Source organism: Pseudomyrmex gracilis, unplaced genomic scaffold, assembly GCF_002006095.1.
Source record: "Pseudomyrmex gracilis isolate BER0280 unplaced genomic scaffold, ASM200609v1 scaffold_72, whole genome shotgun sequence".
Classification (NCBI taxonomy): Eukaryota; Metazoa; Arthropoda; class Insecta; order Hymenoptera; family Formicidae; genus Pseudomyrmex; species Pseudomyrmex gracilis.
The window spans coordinates 602911-623411 of NW_018020656.1; the positions used below are offsets into that span (position 1 = coordinate 602911).

Sequence of the window (20501 nt, forward strand, 5' to 3'; positions counted from 1 at the left end):
ATTTCGGGCCGAAAAAAACTTCTTCACGAATTTCAATCATCGCGTTGGTTTTTTTCCACGTAAAGAATCCTTCCGATGATTTCTCGGATCATTTTGCGACGGATAACGCTCGCGTATGAGCAATGCGATTGCTTCAGCAAAAATTTCTCATTGAGTTAGATTAAATTCATCGGAACATTTATTTGTTCTATTCTAATTTGCTTAATGTAGTTTTTGTTTTCAAACAAAAATTGTTTCATTACAGCACACGTCCGCGAGACGGTAAAAGCACGGGTCGAATATGTATACATGTATTATTTACAAGTGAATCCCCTTCAGAAAAATACGGGCCGAAAGTTTAACCATAAGGAGACAAAGAGTGACAGGTACCCGCTGACGACTCTCGCGCGACTTGCGAGTTTAATTTAGTTTTTACTTAGCTCCCGCGCGCGCGCGCGCGCGTACGCTTTACTTCTTTTACGAGGGGAAATGTATTGCGCGCCCTCCTTTTGCCCACATCGCTTCGCGCGGCCGGTTCGCAAACTTTTTCAGTCTCGTAAAGCGCTTTTTACGTCAACGAAATTTCGCGGAGGCTCTTAATGTTTGCGTAAACACGCAGGACTTCGCTCGGTAATTAAACTTGTCCTTCGAATGCAATTCCGCGCCACGTATGTGGTCTAGGAAAGCTGTTGAAGGTGCTGCTTTTTTTTTCTTTGTATTCCCGCTTTAATTCATTCCGGATGATGAGCACGACTGGTAATATTTTTTTTTATTTTTTTTTTTAACTAACTCGCGAATATTTGCGAAAAATACGAGGAAAATCGAAGGAAGGTCTTTAACGCGTACTTCCAACTGAAGAATGTGATCGCAAAATTTTGGAAAGATTCTTCAAACGATTATTCTTTGAACTGCACGTGTGTTTTCAATCATCGCGGGAGGAGGGGCTTTTCCTCCCGTTGCGCAAAATTTTGTGAACCTCCTGTTGATCGCGGAGCGATCCGCGATCTTCAAGTTATTCCCGTTCAACTCGAAGGAGAGACTTGTAAGTTTGTTTTTGTTTTACCTAGAAATAGGAATTAATCGCTCGATAGATTAGCAGCTTGAAAATACTTTAAGCAGTTTAAGGATGAATATTGCTTTCTCAATAAGGCTCCGCTATGCTTTACATGAATGTACAGTGTGCAGTATGTGTGTTGCGCGTTTGTGTGAGTCAGAAAGTGTGTAACAATAAGTGTGTTTGCGCGCGTGTATGTGTGTGTGTGTGTGTGTATGTGTATGTATCGGCTCGTCCGCCGATCAAATCTCGACTTGGAGTTTTCGATAGTATCGTCTTTCGAATCCAAGAGACGCACAGAGACGAGATCGAAGAATCGCTTAAAGATATCGATCGATAGAAAAAGCTTTAAGTTCCGCCATCCTGAAGAAGCGCGAAGTGTATCTTAATAATCTATATATATATATATATATATATGTATATATGCATATATATAGTATATATATATATATATATATACGATCTCTAATGGAATGTGTGTGATCGTCTCTGTGTGATTCATCTGATAAAACTCACAAGTTCGCACAACTTGACTGTGCAAAACTCAGGAGTATAATTATTATATATGTATATGTACACGTATATCACAATTTAAGATTAGGTCGTTCAAATTCGATAATTTATTTATTAACGCGAGAAGGGGAACAACTCCGTGAAAGAAACTCTCTGTGTGTGTGGAAAAAGATCTCAAACAAACATTCAATTAACTTCTCTTTATATAACTCTAATTTCCCTTCAAAAAAACAACAAAAAAAAAAAAAAAAAAAAAAAAACAATATGTGATTAAGTCGATCTCGTGTTAAAATACATGAAAAATATTATTTTACGTACAAATGTGTAAACAAGACGAAACAAAAATACCGATACGTTTTTTTGTAAATAAATAAATATTCTAGTAGAGAAGTGTTTTTTGAACCACAGAGAGGGGATTAAACCACGTCACGTCTCTGCTTTCACACGTTGCTAAGTTCCCGTTATCATGCAAATATCCGGGAATCGCGATCACAATGGCACACAGAGCGCGTATTGATAGTAAGTTTATCGAGGGGTGCCGATAAGCGGCAGTGTTTGCATACTGGCACCTCCGGCAAGAGATTGCATTGCGCGTCGCTAAGTACGCGGAATTCGTCAATCGACGCCCTGTCGTCGCCCGATAACGACGTCGCGAGCTCGCGCGGTCGAATGGCAGAACTCGAGCTTATCTCTCGAACAGCAGAAGGAACTCGGATGAGTCGTGTGTTATGACAGATATGAGACGAGAGGTAAACGCGCGCGTCTTTTGACGCGACGTCGATTGAGGCCAGAGTCACAATGAATTACGCGAGCGGGAGATTTATACAAAGAAATAAAATAAACACGATATCAACTTTACAGAATTCAAGATGTAGCGGTACAACAATTGCGAAGGAAAATTTACAAGAATAGGCGATTGATAGCACAGAGAAAATATGCTCGGTTCCGCTCGTCTCGCATTATTTTTGCCGAGATTCAAAACAGGTATTTCTTTTCTTTCGCGTTTATGTTACATTATAATTTCAATTTTCTATTATTTTATATATATATATATATATATATCTTTGTTCGAAAAACACAAGAGCATTTCTTTTTAGAATTTTAATACACTTCCTTTTCTGCAAAATTTTTTTTACATACATACGTCTGCGAGTCAGACTTATGTAATATTTCTTACGCGTTTCTCCTTTATACATCCCCCATTCGTATATTTCATTGTGTCGTGGGTGCTGTGCAAGCGCGCGTTGCACGCAGTTGATACCAAACGGAAACCAAAGAAAAAAAAACTTTTACAACAATAGGCCTTACGAACTAGCGGCGCGCGCGTTCAAAAGTTTGTACAATAATTTAATTACTCGATTAAATTTATACTCATTCGAACGCTCTCTTCTTCGTCTTCTTCTTCTTCTCTCACGTTTTCTCGCTCTTGTTACCTTTGTCTCTTCTCTCACGTCTTTTCGAAATGCGAAATCGACTGACTAGCGATACAATAATGTTACATTAGTTTTTTTGTTTTAGTACGACAGTCATATTGTAAAATATACACTTCTCGCCGTCCCGCATCTATCGCGACAGCTTGTTTTTTTTTGTTTTTTTTTTGTTTTAATATTCTCTTCTCTGTTCGTGAACTAACTACGATACTTGAACCCCGACATTTACAATGCACATTTTTAATTACAAATATACTACTTAAAATTTATCCAACTGCTCTCTCTTTTTCTCTCTCTCTCTCTCTCTCTCTCTCTCTCTCTCTCTTTTGCTTCGAAATAATCGTGTGATTAACCAGATAATTTTTAAACCCGGTCAATCTCAGAGGAAAGAATCTCCCTCGGATCGATTGTAATTGTGCGAGAAAATATTGCACAAATGACTGTTTTTAAAACTCAAGCGCCGTTTGCACACTGTTTCCTACGCTGTTGTTTTTGTTTTAACTTTTGACACAATATCGTAATACAGATATTTGGCAGGAATGAAGTAGAAAAACGAAGAAAAAAAAAAATAGAAAAGTTTTAGAAAAAATTAAGCTTTGATAAGTTTGCAACTCTCTTAGTTTTTTTTGTTTTTGTTTTGCTAGCGTTGCTATTTTTGTTTTGGGATGTTTGAAATATGTCAAAAGTTATAATGTTTAATTATCTTTTATACTGTTTGTGTGTAAAATTACAAAAAAAAGAGAAAAAGAGAGAGAGTGAGTGAGTGAGTGAGAGAGAGAGAGAGAGAAACATTTTTCATTGAAATGACGACATGGAAATAAACGTGTCGTGAAAGATATACATATAAAATGTAATTTTCTTACTTGTACATCGCCACGCGACATTCACCTCTTTTGCCGAGAAGAGTATGTATTTACAAAGTTTTTCAAATATTTACAGCAAATAATTGCAAGTTCACTTTAACAATATATTATTCCGAATAACGATTGGAGGGGAGACAAACAATTCAAAATTTTTTTTCATATCATTGTGTGACTCTCTTTTACAAAAATTCCTACAAACGTTTGCTTGTTTTTTTTTGTTTTTTGTTTTATTTTGTTCACGCTGCAAGTGGAAAGGCAACGGTGGTGTGGTGATGTGAGCACCGCAGTTAGGTATGTTTCTGTAACTGAGTCATTTTCCTTTCCTCTTTTTCTTGTTTTCTTTTTTTTTTTTTTTTAGAAGCGCATTGCTACACGGAATGTTTCGGAAATTATTGAGTATTCAAAAATCATCGACGTATAAAAATATACGTGAACACAGATTTCGATCGTGCACAGACGCTGCGTGCGATATCGGAAACTTAATTAAAATTATATACGAGAAAATTTCTAAATATAAAAATTCAATCCTCGGCGTGCGAATTTCGCTTTGATACGAAAATAGATTTTATATATTTGTTTTTTTTTTATAATTGATCGGGTGATAAATTGCGATGTCCAACAATGTACGCGTTTTAAACTCATCTCGAAGAAAAATGAGCAAAATACCTCGAGAAAAAACCTCACACAATTCGCTTTCTTATCTCCGGACAGATATAGAATTTGCGTCGTTGTTTAAACAATAAAAGTTTCCGATGCCGAAATAGCGTCAATGGAGCGAAAAGGGTTTTTTTTTATTTTTACGCGAGCGAGGATAAAGCGTCCTTGAGACATGTGCAAACGCATCGATGGGAAGAGAAGAGAGGATTCTACGCGGGTATGTACCTAAAAATAGAGCTGCAATATATCTTCCTTCGGCAGTGGAGTGAGCGACGGTTACTCCATTATCGATAGTAACTTTCACTCGACATGTTCGTTCTTTCGCCATTCGATGCATCCGTAATTTACCTCCAATAAATCATACTCAGAATCCCACACTCCTGTATCCATCGTGGCAGTGTTTTGTTTGTGGCAATGTTTGTTCTCTCTGTTTTTACACAATGTATATATGTGTAATGATTTGTTTTTTTTTGTTTTTTTTTTTTACAAAAATAAAATGTTTATTTTCTTTCTCAAGAGAAAAAATCGATATACGCAAATTTGATCGTCGGTCAAAGAGTTGAAAAAGTAATCGGCGGAAGTAATCGCGATATTTCTGAAATAGCTCTCGAGTGCAAATCAACACGCGCGCACACACACACACACACACATACGCGCGCGCGCACATGTCTGCAAATACTTAAACGTACTCAATTTCCGTCCGATTTCCGACGTGTCGAGGAGTTAGCGCTCCTGGCCTAATCTTCGGAACCCGTTGCAGATTCTACCGGAGCTGAAATTCCGCTATTCTCTCCACGCCCAGCGGCAAGCGAGAGAGCGGAGCCTCCGTGCCGCCGGAGTCGATTCAAGGTGCAGTCACCTTTCTCGAGCCGGGTGACCGTGGAATTCCACTGGGTACACTCGGGCGGAAAAATAATCTCGTTCCGTAAAGTACATCTTCGCCCGTACACCTCGCTTCTCGTTTTCTTCCCTTCCTCTCTTTCGTTCTCTCCTCGCGCTCCTTTCCTACCGCAGCCATTACGTCGGTCGAGAGAGCTAACTTAAACCCGGCCGCACCCCGTGCATTTTAATGCGGTCGCGATTTATCAGGGCCGCGGGATTTTCGATGCGCGCCGCGCAACGGTCGTAGAAAATTGCCTCGTGTGTGATATCGAGAGTAAAAGTGATCCCGAAGTTGTGCCCTACATTGCGTGTTTTCACCGCTTATTTAATAGCGATTGTGGATGTAGATTGAAAAATATGTACGCACACATTGCGAGAGCTTACAGCGAAAACTTTCCTCGGAACGGATTAACAAAATGATCCGACGTAGATGAAATTGCTTACAATAATTGAAAAAAACAAAGAGAGATGGTTTTTATCTTTCGGAAAGAGATCGACATTTCGATCGGCTCAAGGACGCTCATCCTCCGGGGAACAAAGGGAAACGAAGAACGCTCGGAAACCAGCGCGGTTATCCAACAACGGCGCGTAAACTTTGTCAAAACGGGAAGGGGAGAGTTTAAATCCCTAACGATCTTACACACGTATCGATCAGGAAAAGAAACGGTCGTACTTACATCGCTGACTCGAGCGCGATATCAAATCTTTTCTTTTCTTTTTTCTTTCTTTTTGATAGTTTCTCCATTCGATCTCACCGCGATCGAGGGGAGAATCGTATCGCACTCAGATACCCACTTACCGATTTGCTTTCTCTTTTCCCATTGATAACCAGGTATCCGGCGACGCAATTTAAAATTAAATTTCTTAAAATCCCACCTCTCTCGAGGTGCTCGTTCTGCATCGAACGATGATGTCAGAAGCGAGAGAAGTGACTTCTCGCTCCTCGCGTCATAATTCAAGCCTCGTGTAACGAACGCCTGGGAGAGCGTGTCTTGAAGTTACAATAGTCGAGGACGCGTGACACTAGCTCAACTATACCGTCTCCGTCGTGCCTCTGTACACATTGGTGTTTTTTTGTTTTATTTAGAAAATAATTCGACCGTTTAGAATATATATATATATATATATAATTTATGTATATATATATATACTTTTTTTTATTTATATATATATTTGTATATATGTATATTTATAGCTGCAGTCCTACGTTATAGTTACGCCATCGTCTCTCACGCTTATGATACACGTCTTCGCTTTGCGAGCATGCAAATGTGTCCGCTTCGAAATGAAACGCTGTCGAGACACTTCGTCAAATCTCTCGGAAAGAGAGACTCTTCTCTGGAAAAGAAACTCTCGGCATAGACCGATGCGCTATCGAACTTTAGCTTCGATCGAGCTCGGCACGATCTTCAAGTGGTCAACCGCGTACGTAAGCATTTCTACGCGCACGGGTGTATCACATGGGACAACAAGCTTTTCTCCGTCGTCCGTCATTTCCGTTGGAGAATTGTGCGGACTCACTGTTTTCCCATGGATTATTGCGCTCCTGAGGGATTTCCGTTTGGCATCGCTCACATCCCCGACAATGCTGATCTTGCGGTCGTCAGTGATAAGTCGGAGAAAAATCCTGGTAAAAGTTATTCCCATTCTCTCTCTCTCTCTCTCTCTCTCTCTATCCCTTCCTCCCTCCCTCCCTCCCTCTCTTTCTCTCTTCTCTGGGATTCAAGAGACGAAGACTCCCCACAGTGACGTGGAAGATATTAACCCTCGAGCAATCGCGCAAGAAAGTGGACTCACTAAGGATCATCCGGAGCTGAGGAACGATGTAATTTTTTCTTGGTCTTTCGGTAACGCCTTTCATGTGTATACAACAACACGTCACTGATCTATATAATCGTCGATTCGCGATACCGACGTATAAAGAGTGTGACTGTGATACTACAGCGATATGGCGAGTTTTTGGTCACGTTCTTCGTGATATATTCTTCGTCTCTTCAGTCTTCTTTTCTATCGTCTTATTCTTTTGCGACAGGAACTTCAAATTTCCTCCCAATTGTTCCAGCCGGAACTGATTAGTTTCGTTACTTCCTTGAATTATTCTTTTCTGCGGATTTAATTCTCCGTGAAAGAGAACGCGATTATCCGTCCGAGCCTTTTCCCGGATGTGTAACGCGTCTGTGATTTAGTTGGCGCTCGTCTACGCTCGGTACGTCCCCAAGTCGAGGGTGTTGCGCAGCTCCATCTCGAGATGAGCTTCTCTGTGCTTCTCGGACCGGTGCGACGATATCGGTGGCGGCGGCGGCGGCGGCGGCGCGCCGCTATCTCGTTCACGATTCCGCTCGCGAGTGGACGATCTGTCCTTGTCACGCTCTCTCGTGTGGTGATGATAGTGATGAGTAGCGTGGCCGTTAACCAGAGTGGGATACGCGGATTGACCGCAGCTGAGCTGATGCCTGGAGGGTAGCGGCGGCGGCGACGGCTGATGGCGACCAACCGGAGCTCCGTTCTGGAGACCAGATTCAAGAGTCCGCATTCGATCGTCCGGTTCTCTGGCGGAGAGCTGCGGTTGCGAGTGAGGCGTTCGACGAAGAGAATGACTGGAGTAATGGGATCTCTCACCGTTGGATGCGACCCTGTCGATCGGCGCGGCGCTCAGTGACGCCGTGCTGTCGTCCGCGACGCTTCTACCTCCTCCGCCTCCCGTTCCGCCGCTTCCTCCACGATGACCGGATGCAATATTCGCGACGGGCAACGTCCCCGGGCGGCGCATCTGGCGTGCCGTCTCGCCATCGATGTAAGTAAAGCCCTCGGCGAGAGTGGTACTGCCGTGAGGCAGATACCAGACTCCGCCGGTCCCGGGGCTCGCCGCCCGAAGTTCTAGCTACAGTTCCGTCACCGGTATCGGTTTGACGGACGCGACCTGAGAGTGTTGCTGTTGCTGCTGCTGAAGATGATGATGATGGTGCGGAGGCACCGGTTGAGACTGTGACGGATGATGATGATGGTGGTGATGAGCGTGCGCCGAACGAACGATATATTCGTCGTCGGAAAAGGTCTTTTGGTATTCGTGCTCTTTGCGCGATATCGCGCGATTCTTCCACTTGTAGTCTTTTAACGCGTCTCGTACGCGTCTGCGGCAGCGATAGTACAGAATCAGAGATATGGTGGCGAAAACCAGAATGGTGACGCAAATTGTTGCCATCAAGATCGTCTTGTACGGATCCGAGAAAGTGCAGCCCAGATCGTCAGCTGTCATGCTCTTGATGGGTTTACCCTTGGATTCAGGCGGTTCGGCGCATATCACAGGACTCGAGTTTCTCGGTACCAAAACCTCGACCAGCCAGAGTTGACTACAGTCGCAGATCAAGGGATTCTCGCTGAGATCGAGTCGGCGCAATTCGTTCCAGGCGACCAGCGACTCAGAGAACGTAACGAATGCGTTATCGCGCAACATTAGATGTCTCAAATTCGGTAAACCGGCGAGAGAACCGTCCTCCATGGTGGTCAAGCGTTTGTTGTTGTTTAACACAATGGTCTCAAGATTGGCGTTGTCCGAAAAAGCGCCCTTTTCAACTGTAGTCAGCAATTTGGCACCGGATACGTCGAGTTTCTTCAATGTCAACAGACCTTGAAAAGCGCCCGACCGCAGGATCGTGAAGAAGTTCTGGCCAAGAGTGAGCTCCTCCAGACGCGGCAACACAGCCAATTGCTTTGTCGGAACTTCGCGAAGCTTGTTGGCATTTAATTTCAGAGTACGAAGAGCGTTTAGACCGCGAAATGCTCCGTCGCTGATGTTGTCCAGTCCGGCGCCCATGATGTCCAACACCGCTAATTGCTCGAGACCTTTAAAGGCGTCATCCGGCAGTGAGGTGAAGGCGTTCCAGCCGATGTGCAGCTCGGCGAGGGCGTTCAACGGCGCCAGAGCTTGCGACGGGACAGTTTGCAGCTGGTTGTCGTCCAGATACAGCACGCGGAGGGTGCCTAACTTCTGAAACGCGCCCGGTTCAACTTTTAATATGCGATTCTGACCAAGATCGAGCTCCTCGAGTTTCGACAGGCACGCAAACAGACCGCTCTTCAGCATCTCGAGATAATTGTCTCGTAAATTCAGCACCGTGAGAGACTTGAGACCTTGAAACGTCTTCTCGGTCAGCGCCGAGATCTTGTTGTGCTTGAGATGGAGCTCGACCAAATGTCGCTGCGCGTCGAAACTGCCGTTAGGTATGGTGAACAGGTGGTTGCTGGAGAGATCGACATTCTTCAGATCGCCATAAAATTGAAAAGCCGCCGCGTCTACGATCTTAATGCGATTTTCCTTCAGCACTATCCGCTGAATGCTGGGATTAAGCGCGATCGGTATGACATCCAGATTGGCGCCCACGCAGGAGACCACCAGAGTGTCGTCGTCGCAGGTACAGCCGTTAGGACAGAAAGTTCGCGCCTCGGCCGTGCTGAGAGCGAAAAGGCCAACCAGAACGAGCAGATGGAGGACGCTGGTGACGGTAAAACTCCGCCGCGACGTCTGAAAAAGATAAAGAAGAAAAGTCATCGATTAGTTGTGTACGGTAAGGAAAATTATTTTTACATACTATCAGTAACAATCGAAATGAAAGAGACGAATCATGCGTTGTGATTATTCTTCAATTAATTTGCTTGTTCCGAAGATGTGCTTCACCGTCGGAAGGTGCGAGGAAACACTCGATTCCAAATTCTACGCGCGGAGAGAGGCGTTATCGACAGTCGTCTCGGGAAATCGATACCTTGCGCACACCGCGCCCAATTTACGCCGGTTTTTACGACAAGAGAGCGTTGAAATATTTTCCGCGGAGTTCACCGCCCATGGTCGAAGAGCGCAGCAACGCGCTCGTTCATTCTTCTCTCTCTCTCTCTCTCTCTTTCTCTCTCTTTCATACACACACTCACTCGTAACGCGAGGGAAGTTATTTCCGCTTTCCGCGGGCGTGCGATCGCGCACGTAGGTGCGAAATTAAGCCTGCCGCGCGCAGCTGAAACACGCGTCGGGTTAAATTATATCCGGAAATACGAGCTCCCGCGGCTGTTACGCGGATAATAAGCTCTCGGGGCGTAAAAACTTCTATTCGAGATGGAAACGCCCGGCGCAACGCCCGCTCGTAGTCCGGGACGAGTCCGAGTGCCCGCGGTCCAAGTACGCCGTAAAACCTAAACGAGATGGCTGATCTCCGAAACGGTCGAAGACTCCAGACATCTCGAACGAGATAAATGCGAACGGGACGCTTATTGGGCACAGCGAGCGAAAACTTTTCGATATCGATCCGAACGATCCTTCCTACGCGAGAGACACCACGTGAATCAATTGACCCGAAAAAAAGAAAAAAAAAAATCTCATTCCAGATTTTCGCAAACTGTCAGATATGGACCGTGTAATTTTCGTCGAGACACTTTGCGCGCATTGAGACGCGCGTATCAACGTTTTCGTTTGCGAACAGATATCAATTCCGGACTGACGAGAAATCTAAACACGCGACGCGCGACGATCGATCGCGCGCGGGATGTGTGACAGTCGCTAGAAAATATCGAGAATATTAACGGTGTTTTAAAACAAAACAAAACAAAACAAAAAAAAAAAAAAAGAATTCGCGTGATTTACGTATATACGGAAGGATTTGCATATATCGAGAGCTCGGCGCGCTTCGCTACGTCGAGCTGCTGCACTGTCACATTGATGCACTTCCGTATGCTCATATTAAGCCGCGCGTACACAACGTGTAGATACTCGATATCACGTCGATATATCACGTTTCAACATGTGACAGGCAACCGAGACCTCAAAAACTAAAGAAATACGCTCACTTCATCTCTCTGGGCGACTCTCCGGCCAAAACCAACTAAGGATTACGGAAAGATCGTAAAACGAAAATATATAGAATTTCGAAACTAGAAAAATGGAACAGGTTTCAAATATCTCTGTTTTTCGAGCAGCTTCGGACGAATCCGCTGCGAAATGCGGTGCTTCTCTCTTTTCGCACGCGTCATACATGCGCGCGCTTGAGCGCACGGGCTAATCCGTCGCGCGACGCAAAATACGCGAGACGTGAAATACACGAAAACACACGCCCGGGGATATATATATACACATGTTCGTCGGTTGTGTGCGTCTCGTATCGCTACGTGTGTCAAATGCGCGTATTAAAGCGCTAAAAATGGCCGCGTCATTAGGAAAGGATTATTCGCGATCCCCGCGCGAATACCGAACTTCCTCGCGCGCGCCCTCCACGCGCGTCTGACCCCATTACTCATTTCTCCATTTCATCCGCATTACGCGGCATTACGAGATCCGGCTGTTATTTAATGAGTTTAGGTCAGATTGACTTGCCGCTCTCTCTCTCTCGCGCGCGCGCTTAATATAATAATAATCGTTTATCTTCTTTATTGTTAATACTGTTAACTTAAGTGTTTATATATACCGGGGAGAAAGAATTAAACGCCATTACGCTACTATTCTTGACGAGTTGTTAAAGCAAGAAAAAAAATCTCCGTTTTTTTCTCACTCCTCTAAATTAAGACGAAGTTAATAAAATGTGTAATTACTCTTTTTTTTTTTTTTTTTTTTTTTTTTCAAATTAATTTCTTGTAACACCGTAAATTCACATTGTGAATGATAATGCGCTCGGTTCCACATTTTTTATTATTACTTTTAGCTAATTATATTTTCATGTAATTTTTTCTCCGTGTGTATATGTGTGTGTGTGTATGTGTGTGTTTTTATTTGCGCCAAAAGACCTTTTCACAGAACACAATAAATTTTTCTGTCCGTCCGCCACCACGCGCTTCCTACATTACATATTCTTTATTTTACTTCAGAGTCCGCTTCTCGTCCGTTACTATAAATCATCACGGCTTTTTTATAGTCTGTTTTTTTTGTTTTGTTTTGTTTTGTTTTGGTTTTTGTTCAGATTTTCTCTCGTATTCTGTCCAATTTGATTTTTCACTTCTCAATTATTTTACAACTACATGTAGAGTATCTCGAATTTCTCTCTGACGCGTTAGCGCGTATAAATATTATATTCTTCGCGCACATTATTTCGTCACCACCGACGGCAATAAAACATAAATCTGTCAATTTATTCATTTTCTCGGATTTATTTTTCTCGAATTCGAACTACTTTCTCGTTATTTCTATTCTGTTACGTTTAAACTTCTCTCTCGCTCTATCGCTCTCGAACTTTTCGTTAAACTTATCGGCGAACTGTAATAAATGCATAACGTCATGAGAACCGACAAGTTTAGACGCGGCCTGCGCCTCGGTATTATTTATGCAGCGCGCTCGGCAGCGAGGTCGCTTCTGGCAGCTGGAGAGCGACGCGACTCATCGGCGTGCACGAGGCGCGAATTACGTATGCGACAGCGTGCGGTTGGAATCGGAATGCCGGTGTCCGATTCAGACGTCATCGTCTGCTGCGGAGACAACCGGGGAGAAATTAATAGAGCAACGTGTAATAACCGCCGGGGATAATCATGCCGGTCGGCTTTACGTCATGCCGTCGTTTCGCGCGCGCGAATTTCGCGGATGAAAACTTTCGCGATCATTTCAGTTTTTTTTCTTTTTTTTTTTTCACGCTATCGAGGTAAGCGTCCCAGTGACCGAACAAGTACTACTACCGAATGTTCATTAAAGAAATGATTACGCAATATTTACATATGGAAAGAAACTGAAAACATGTCTTAAACAAATATTGAAAATATTGACAATATGTTAAATATATTTTTTTCTTTAACATTCACACACATCTGTAATAATTATTTCAGCAAATGTTCGATCATTAAAACATTTATGCGTTACATATTTTGCACTTCGAATCAAACATTTAATACCTTCTTGTGAAAATCTTACCTCGATGTATGAATTAAAAAATTGCGTTTAAACGCTCTTTGTGCTCTAGTTATATTTTTATTCTTCAGATGGAGAAAGAGAGAAAGAATTTCATAAAATTTATTGTTGTGCCGATAACACAAGGTAACGAAGTGTGTATACGGTCGTCGATAAAACAAGTGTTGCGTGTGCAAACGCAGACGCTCTTGTTCATCTCGCCCGGGAATGGTTTGCGCTTCTCGAAAAGTGAAATATTTTTCCTTCAAACGGATTATCCGGCTGGAGAATTTCGTTAAAAGTCGTCAGGTCGGTCGGTTTTACGTCGGCGTCACTCGAGCTGTAATCAACGCACCGAAAGAGGAGGCCGGGGTCGCGGCAAGCGTGCTCATAACGCGCTTATAAACGCAGTTAATTATCATCATACTGTAATCAGCCCCGGGTATGTGGCAAAACCATCAACCACCGCGCGTGTGCAAAACTCAACCGTTTCGCCCGTTAAGCCTCTTCTCGCCCTTCTTTTTCCTATCCTCGAAATATCGTTCGGAGATTTTATTCGAGCGTGCCATTTTCCGAAAAGCGAGATTTACATTTATTCGTCCCGTTTTATACACGTAACGCTTTCGCGCTCGCCAGGCAGATTTACATTTATTTATACGAATGTTTACGGCAGAGTTTCAACCTATTTTCTCTCTCGCTCTCTTGTCCTTTCTCTCTCTCTCTCTCTCCATCTCTGTCGTTATTCATTCTTTTTGTTTTTTGTTTTGGTTTTTTTTCACGCTACTCGCCACTACAGAAATGCGAATTATACAGGTTCTCGAACGAAACACCTGATCGGTATCATCGCGTATCACGACAATTTTTTTTTTTTTTTTTTTTTTTTTTTTCCATAACAAAACTTCCGCCGCTGTCGCTGCTGCTGCAGCAGCAGCAACACGAGCAAAACGTAGTCGGCAACATATCCGCGCGACGTAAAATTGTTTATTTTCGAAGATACGTTCTCTCGAGTCTTTTGAGCAAAAATATTCATTCGTTGGATTTTATCCTCGTCAGCATCGGAAATATTGTCGTGCGTATATACATGCGGCGCAAAATTGACCAGTTGCATTTCAACATTTTTATTGTAGGTCTCACACTCATTAGCTAAATATATTAAAAGCATTTCAATTTTTTGTGTTTACATCGCATATATACACATCGGTACGTATTCTGTATTACATTTGCCGTATTCTATTTGCGAAATAATATATAATAAATTAATAAAAAAAAAAAAAAAAAAAAAAATAAAAAAAAATACATGTGTGTTTTCAAGCTAGAGATCGCCGAGAGAATTATCAACGTTGTTTGTACTTTATACGCTGTCGTTTATGACGATAAACCGTGTAAATTTTTTTTTTTTTTTTCCGATAGCCAAAACGCGCCACGAGAGCAACTCGCGTCAGTCACGCGACCNACGCGTATTTAATGTTGAATTTACGCGTGTAATTTTTTCTGTTTTTTTTTTTATTCGTTCGCGTCAATCATCATCGAAAAATTGAAACAAATATCGAATATAATTTTCCAATCCGCGTGATTTCCGTTGCGCGCGCGCGGGACGTAAAATATGCGAATTGAATTGGAATCGCTGGGTCGAAGAGGGTTAATCGTTACCGGATAACCGGCACGGCAGAATACGCCAGACATCTCGACTTATCGCCCGCACTAATCATAACGCGGACGTCGCAAGCGGTGAAGGGGAGAAGAGCGGGGAATGGAATATAACGTCACGCCCAGCCCTCGTTTCAGGGTGAATACGTCGGATTTAACTCGATGTAATTAGCGATTACAGATTACCCTTTCGTCCATTAGCATGGGCCACGATATGCACACGGCGAACTCATGCGCGCGCGCGCGCGCGCAACTCTCGCCCTGCTCTGTTCATGTAAATGCGTCGCATACATACAGATTAGGCGTTTCACCGGAAACCGGAGTAGGGCGGCCTACCGTGTGTTCGCAATGGATGGCCTCACAAGCCTCTAATTCCTGAAATTCTCCTGACCAGAAAATTTTTTTCCCGACACGATGTCAGTTCTTTTGCCCTTCTCGTCTCGCGCGATTGTTAAAAATAAAAAAAAAAATGAGATAAATCATATGTGTATATATATATATATATTTTTTTTTTTTTCAAAAGCGGTATATCACTTTCAGAATATCACGCTTTGCAATTTTGGAACATAATTAATCCGATCGAATGAAGCTTATTGAGACAATCCGGATAGATCGAATATTTCGCGCATTGTATATCCTGAATGACTATTGTAAACGAAAATCTATACGTGCGATATCTTTGTATGCGTGTGACGATCAATATTACGTTAATTTATTTATCCCCATTCATCGCCCGTGCCTAAATAATTGACACAGCCGGAATGTTTGTTATGTATCAACTCTCATACGTGTAAAATATTAACTAGATTGAGGAATAAGATATAACGAGATAGTCACATCCTCTTTGGTATATATCTGATATATATATGTATATATATATATATATATACACACATATCTATTTCAATTTCAGCAATATAATCCTGACCCATTATTTACGCGAGTAAATGAGCGCGCTCGTATAAATCCAAAAGGTCTCGGTTTACCTTCACACGCGCACGGCGGCAGGAATTAAATAAATCCTAATCTTATTAGGTGAAAGCAGTTAATTTTCTTGTGCCATTAAATTGATGTCACCAGCTGCGGATTTAACGAGCGCGCGTTACTAACCGCTTTGCGGTGGAACCTTTTAATCACACGTGCGTCCGAAATGCACTCGATGGGCGACCATTAAATGGACGGCTTTCATATCTCAAAATTGCTCGATAAACGAACTTTGCGTTCGCATGAAAAATGTATTTGATTTTTCACCGTGTTGAAAGAGCGAGAGCAGCACATCGAAACCAACGAGAATAAAAAGAGAGAGAGAGAGAGAGAGATACAGAGAGACAGAGAGAAAGAGACTTTCAACTTCTACGACACAATAAAGCTGCTAATTGCTACCGCAGTATCGCGCGACTCACGTTGGTCGTTACTCTCTGGTAACATTACCCGGTAATACACGCGTCAGCCGAGAAACAAAAAAAAATCGAAAGCCGTTCACCGACGACGCACAATGTTATCCAAGGAAGCTTACAAAAAGATATTACAAACATAAAAAAAAAAAAAAATGTAATTACGAAAGGGACACAGAATTTTATGGCGACAGTAATACATCTGTTGTTCTTCGTTCAAGTTGCTGTTATCAAGAAAGCTACACTCTGTGTCTTTTTTTTTTTTTTTTTTTTTTATACCATTTTCATTTTTCCCGCACCAAGCAAGCAAGTTATCATTTCACGATTCAATCATTTTGCACGCAATTCTCGCGGATTAACAAACCGCGAGTTTTTACAGAAATACAATACCGCGAACACACACTTTTTCAATTCGTTAACGGCGCGGTTATGATACCGTCATGATACCGAATAACCACGTTTGTACACACGTTTACAATTTTTTTTCAACTCTCTCTTTCTAGTTTGTGTATGTGTGTGTCTGTGTGCGTGCATGTTGTAAGAGTTAATAATCTCGTTCTACCTTTTCGACGTTCAGGCGTCGCCTCGGGTCGTCCGACGACGGCACGCCGGTATTTGCAATGCGCGGATTTCACGTTTACAAACCGGGCCGGGCGTGCAAAACGCACGGGTGTTCGCGGAAATGGAATTCGCTTTTTGCGCAACGGCGCCAAGAACACGAGAATACTCAGTCCGGCCGGTGGCGTAACTAGGTGAGCATGTACCCGGGGGCAGTTTGAGGTTTAAGTGCATCCTCAACTCCATCTCGTGTCTCTTGCCTCTCAAAGCTTGCGCGCGCGCGCGCGCGCGGGTTCATTTCTTTCTCCTTTGCGGCGCTCGTTTATTTCTAATTTGTTCAGCCACAGTAAAACAGTGACAAAGAGGATTGAGACTGTCGTTACGACACGTATATAACATGAGGATCTAAGTGGATTGAGATATTTTGTAAAAAAATGTTAAAGCTGCTTAACTTGCTTTGTTTCTCTTTTGTTTTTTTTTTTTAGGAAAAGAAAAAATCAATTCTTTTCACGAGTCACGACCTTACGGTCGAGCTCTTTAAGATTGAATTTATTTTTCTTACGCGGGGTGTAAATTTGTTACCGTAGTTACGTCACCGGACCTGACCTCTCTTAAGTTTTTGATGTGCTCGGGAGGGCGAGCGGCGCTTTTCCATTCTTTACCCGCGATTTACGCCGGGTCCGGCCGGGCCGAAGGCGCGCGAAGTTTTCATCGTGCGAAATTTCACTCCCCTTCTCCTTCCCTGACTCTCCAGAATTTATCGAGTAGAATAGAATAACAATTTATGATACCCGAGGAGCTAACGGCCCTTCGAGAGTTTTAGCAAAATTTTATATAACATTTCGGATAACAGTTTTTGGCGTTAGCCAGCAGGAACCGTGGGAATAAAGGGATATTTTATATCCCGTGAACGGGACGGCCGTCGTCGGTGGATAAAACTCTCCGGAGAGGCCGCATTAAAGCTGCTTAATTAATTGCGAATTAAACCGTCCGTGCAGCAGTATACAATTTACGTTTCTTAACTTTCGCGCGAATGGCTATTACACATTGACGAAGTACTTCATGAACATTTAAACTTCAAGGGAATATATATTGTATCATCTTTCTTTCTTTCTTTCTCTCTCTCTCTCTCTATTCCACACCTTAATCCTCTGCCATTGTTGTTATATATATTTCTCTCCATTATTACGTTCTCCAGATGTGGCGGATGTTAAAGTCCCCTCCAGAAATATAATAAACGTACATCTTATTCCATCCGAAAAGTCACGGCGAGGGAGGAAGAGGGAGAGGGATGATATTGCGGAGGAAAACGCGCGGCTGCAATTGTGCGTGATACCGCGCGCGCTGTCGCGCGATTTCGTCGTCACCGTTGTCATCGTCGTCGTCGTCGTCGTCGTCGTCGTTCTGCCAAGAGAGTCTCAGCATAAGCGGCATTTGCATTTCTATCTCTTTCCTCCTGCGCGAGTCTCCCTATTTTTTGCGCCAGCTAATTTCAAGAAATCATTTACTCTCGCGTCGAGTGACGAAAATTGCGTCGTTCGAAATACTATTGTACTTCTCAGACAGTCGAGTCGCGATACTGCGATATCAATTCGATAAGATTCGATCTGAGAGAAAAGAAGCGAATAAAAGAGGGTCGAAATCGCTGACACTTGTATCGTTTTACGATTTTTCACGTGACTAGCAAAACACAGGCTATATCTATATATACAATATATATGCATAATATATATATATATATATATATATATATATAATATTATATATATATGTACCGTAATCACGTGACCAAGGTCAGTGATCTCACCGTAGTCACGCGACCAAGGTCAACGACCTCAGCGTAGTCACGTGACCAAGGTCAGTGACCTTACTCCGTAGTAAATATATAATACATATAGTACAATATAAGGTATAATATTATAAATATATAATAAATTATGTATATAATATATAATATATAATATTAGTACATATATTATACGCGCAGCAGAGAAATCGCTGCGCGATCACGCTCTCGGTATAAACTTCGCTCGATTTCCCTAACGAGAAGGCGATAAATTCGCGGAAAACTTCTTCGTGCACTGTTTATTTGTTGTTTTTGTAATTGAATCTCGAAACAAGTCGATGGCAAAGCGCTTTTCGAGTGGCGTGAATTCTGCGCGTGAAACGAGTTCGCGTGGAAAACGGCTCGCGCGTAAACGAATAAAAGACTCCGGCGATCTTACTCGCGCGCTTCCACCTTTTGTTTGTTTGTTCTTTTGAATCTCTCGCTTTCTCTTCTTTTCTCTCTCTCTCTCTCTCTCTCTCTCTCTGTTCCTCTACCCTTTCTCTTTTTTATTTAATCCTAGAGAGCAATTCGCCGTCGAGATTGAGGAGGCCTCTCGCTGAACTTTCAAGCACTTTGATACGCGACCGAAATACACCGACTGCGTTTGGCGATCCCCTTTGACCCATCGAAAACGTCCCGTTGCCGTCGAGCCGCGATGCACACGTAGCCCCTTAGGGCGTTTGCGGCATTTAAATGTCAAAAATTCGAGAGATAACATTACGTTGTGTCGCGATAATATATTGGTTTTGATTTTGTGTTGACATGTCGGTCCATGACATGTTAGTCCATTTTTGTCAGAAAACACAAACAGCCATGTTTCAATACATACGTCACAATAACAATAAATTAAGTAAATTGTTTACAGGTCATTTGATCTTTTTTTTAAACACACGCGTATAATTACACGTATGTAAAATGTACACGTTTTTGCAGTTTTTTAATCTCAACTATAATAAAATACACCGCGAGACTGATTGATTTACGTTGAAACACGTGAGATGTTATCTTTCCATTCGCGTCGCAACGTTTATTTTTTTTTATTGTCATTCTCATCACTTCTAATCTCTCGATTTCTTCCTCGCTGTAATTCTTTGGCGCGAAACATCTCGCTCGGAGAGGCTTAGACCAGGCTCTGGTGGAAATAACAATTACGTACTCTCACTCGCGCTCGCGCTCGCGCTGTGTGTACCGGATTCGCGTCCTGGCAATTTAAATTCGCACGTAAATATGCATATACTTTTGCGACGCGGTCTAAATGGTCTGCGCGCATCTATGGGTCGTCTAAAAAATTACGTTCTCTGTAAATTTAATTAAATCGCGTACATGTCCGAAGGCGACACTTAATTGAAGCTCGCGCGCACCTGCGCGCGTCTCAATTAAGTCTCGCAATTACGCTCGCGTATTTTTTCAAACTGCACGTAGCCGGGGCGTATTATTTTGTGGAAACTCGCACATAATTGAGAGTGAGAGGGAGAGAGAAAGAGAGAGAGAGAGAGAGAGAGAGAGAGAGAGAGAGAGAGTGCTCTGACTTTATTCTCAATAAGTTTCTGATGAAACAGTTGATACAAATATTAGTTTCGGTCGTTATACAGCAAACAACGAACATTGTTTCACAAAATGAAACGCGCCTATAAGCGCGTTTCGCATCGACATTTCGCAATGTATCTCGACGGTCAATACACGTACGCACGTGGTGTTTTTCTTTCGCGACCGAAAAACTCCACGCGACTATTATCTGATTTTCGGCACGGTTGGCGTCCATTCTGAAATCATCGATAACGCGCGCGACGAACGCACTGATTCCAATATTGACAGGAATAGGCCGGCGACGTGCAAATAGCGATTCG

General features: G+C 42.8%; 1 protein-coding gene across 1 annotated transcript in view; it reads right to left on the minus strand.

Moving 5' to 3' along the window:
* Window positions 1–4969: 4969 nt before the first annotated feature.
* LOC109854717 (toll-like receptor 3) overlaps window positions 4970–20501 on the minus strand; it is a gene marked incomplete at its 5' end in the record, with an annotated part of 73436 nt that continues 57904 nt past the window's right edge. Inside the window, 2 exons of the mRNA XM_020428125.1 lie at window positions 4970–8200; window positions 8264–9900. Of these exons, the coding sequence (XP_020283714.1) occupies window positions 7576–8200; window positions 8264–9900 (2262 nt within the window). The remainder of the gene's footprint in view (window positions 8201–8263; window positions 9901–20501) is intronic.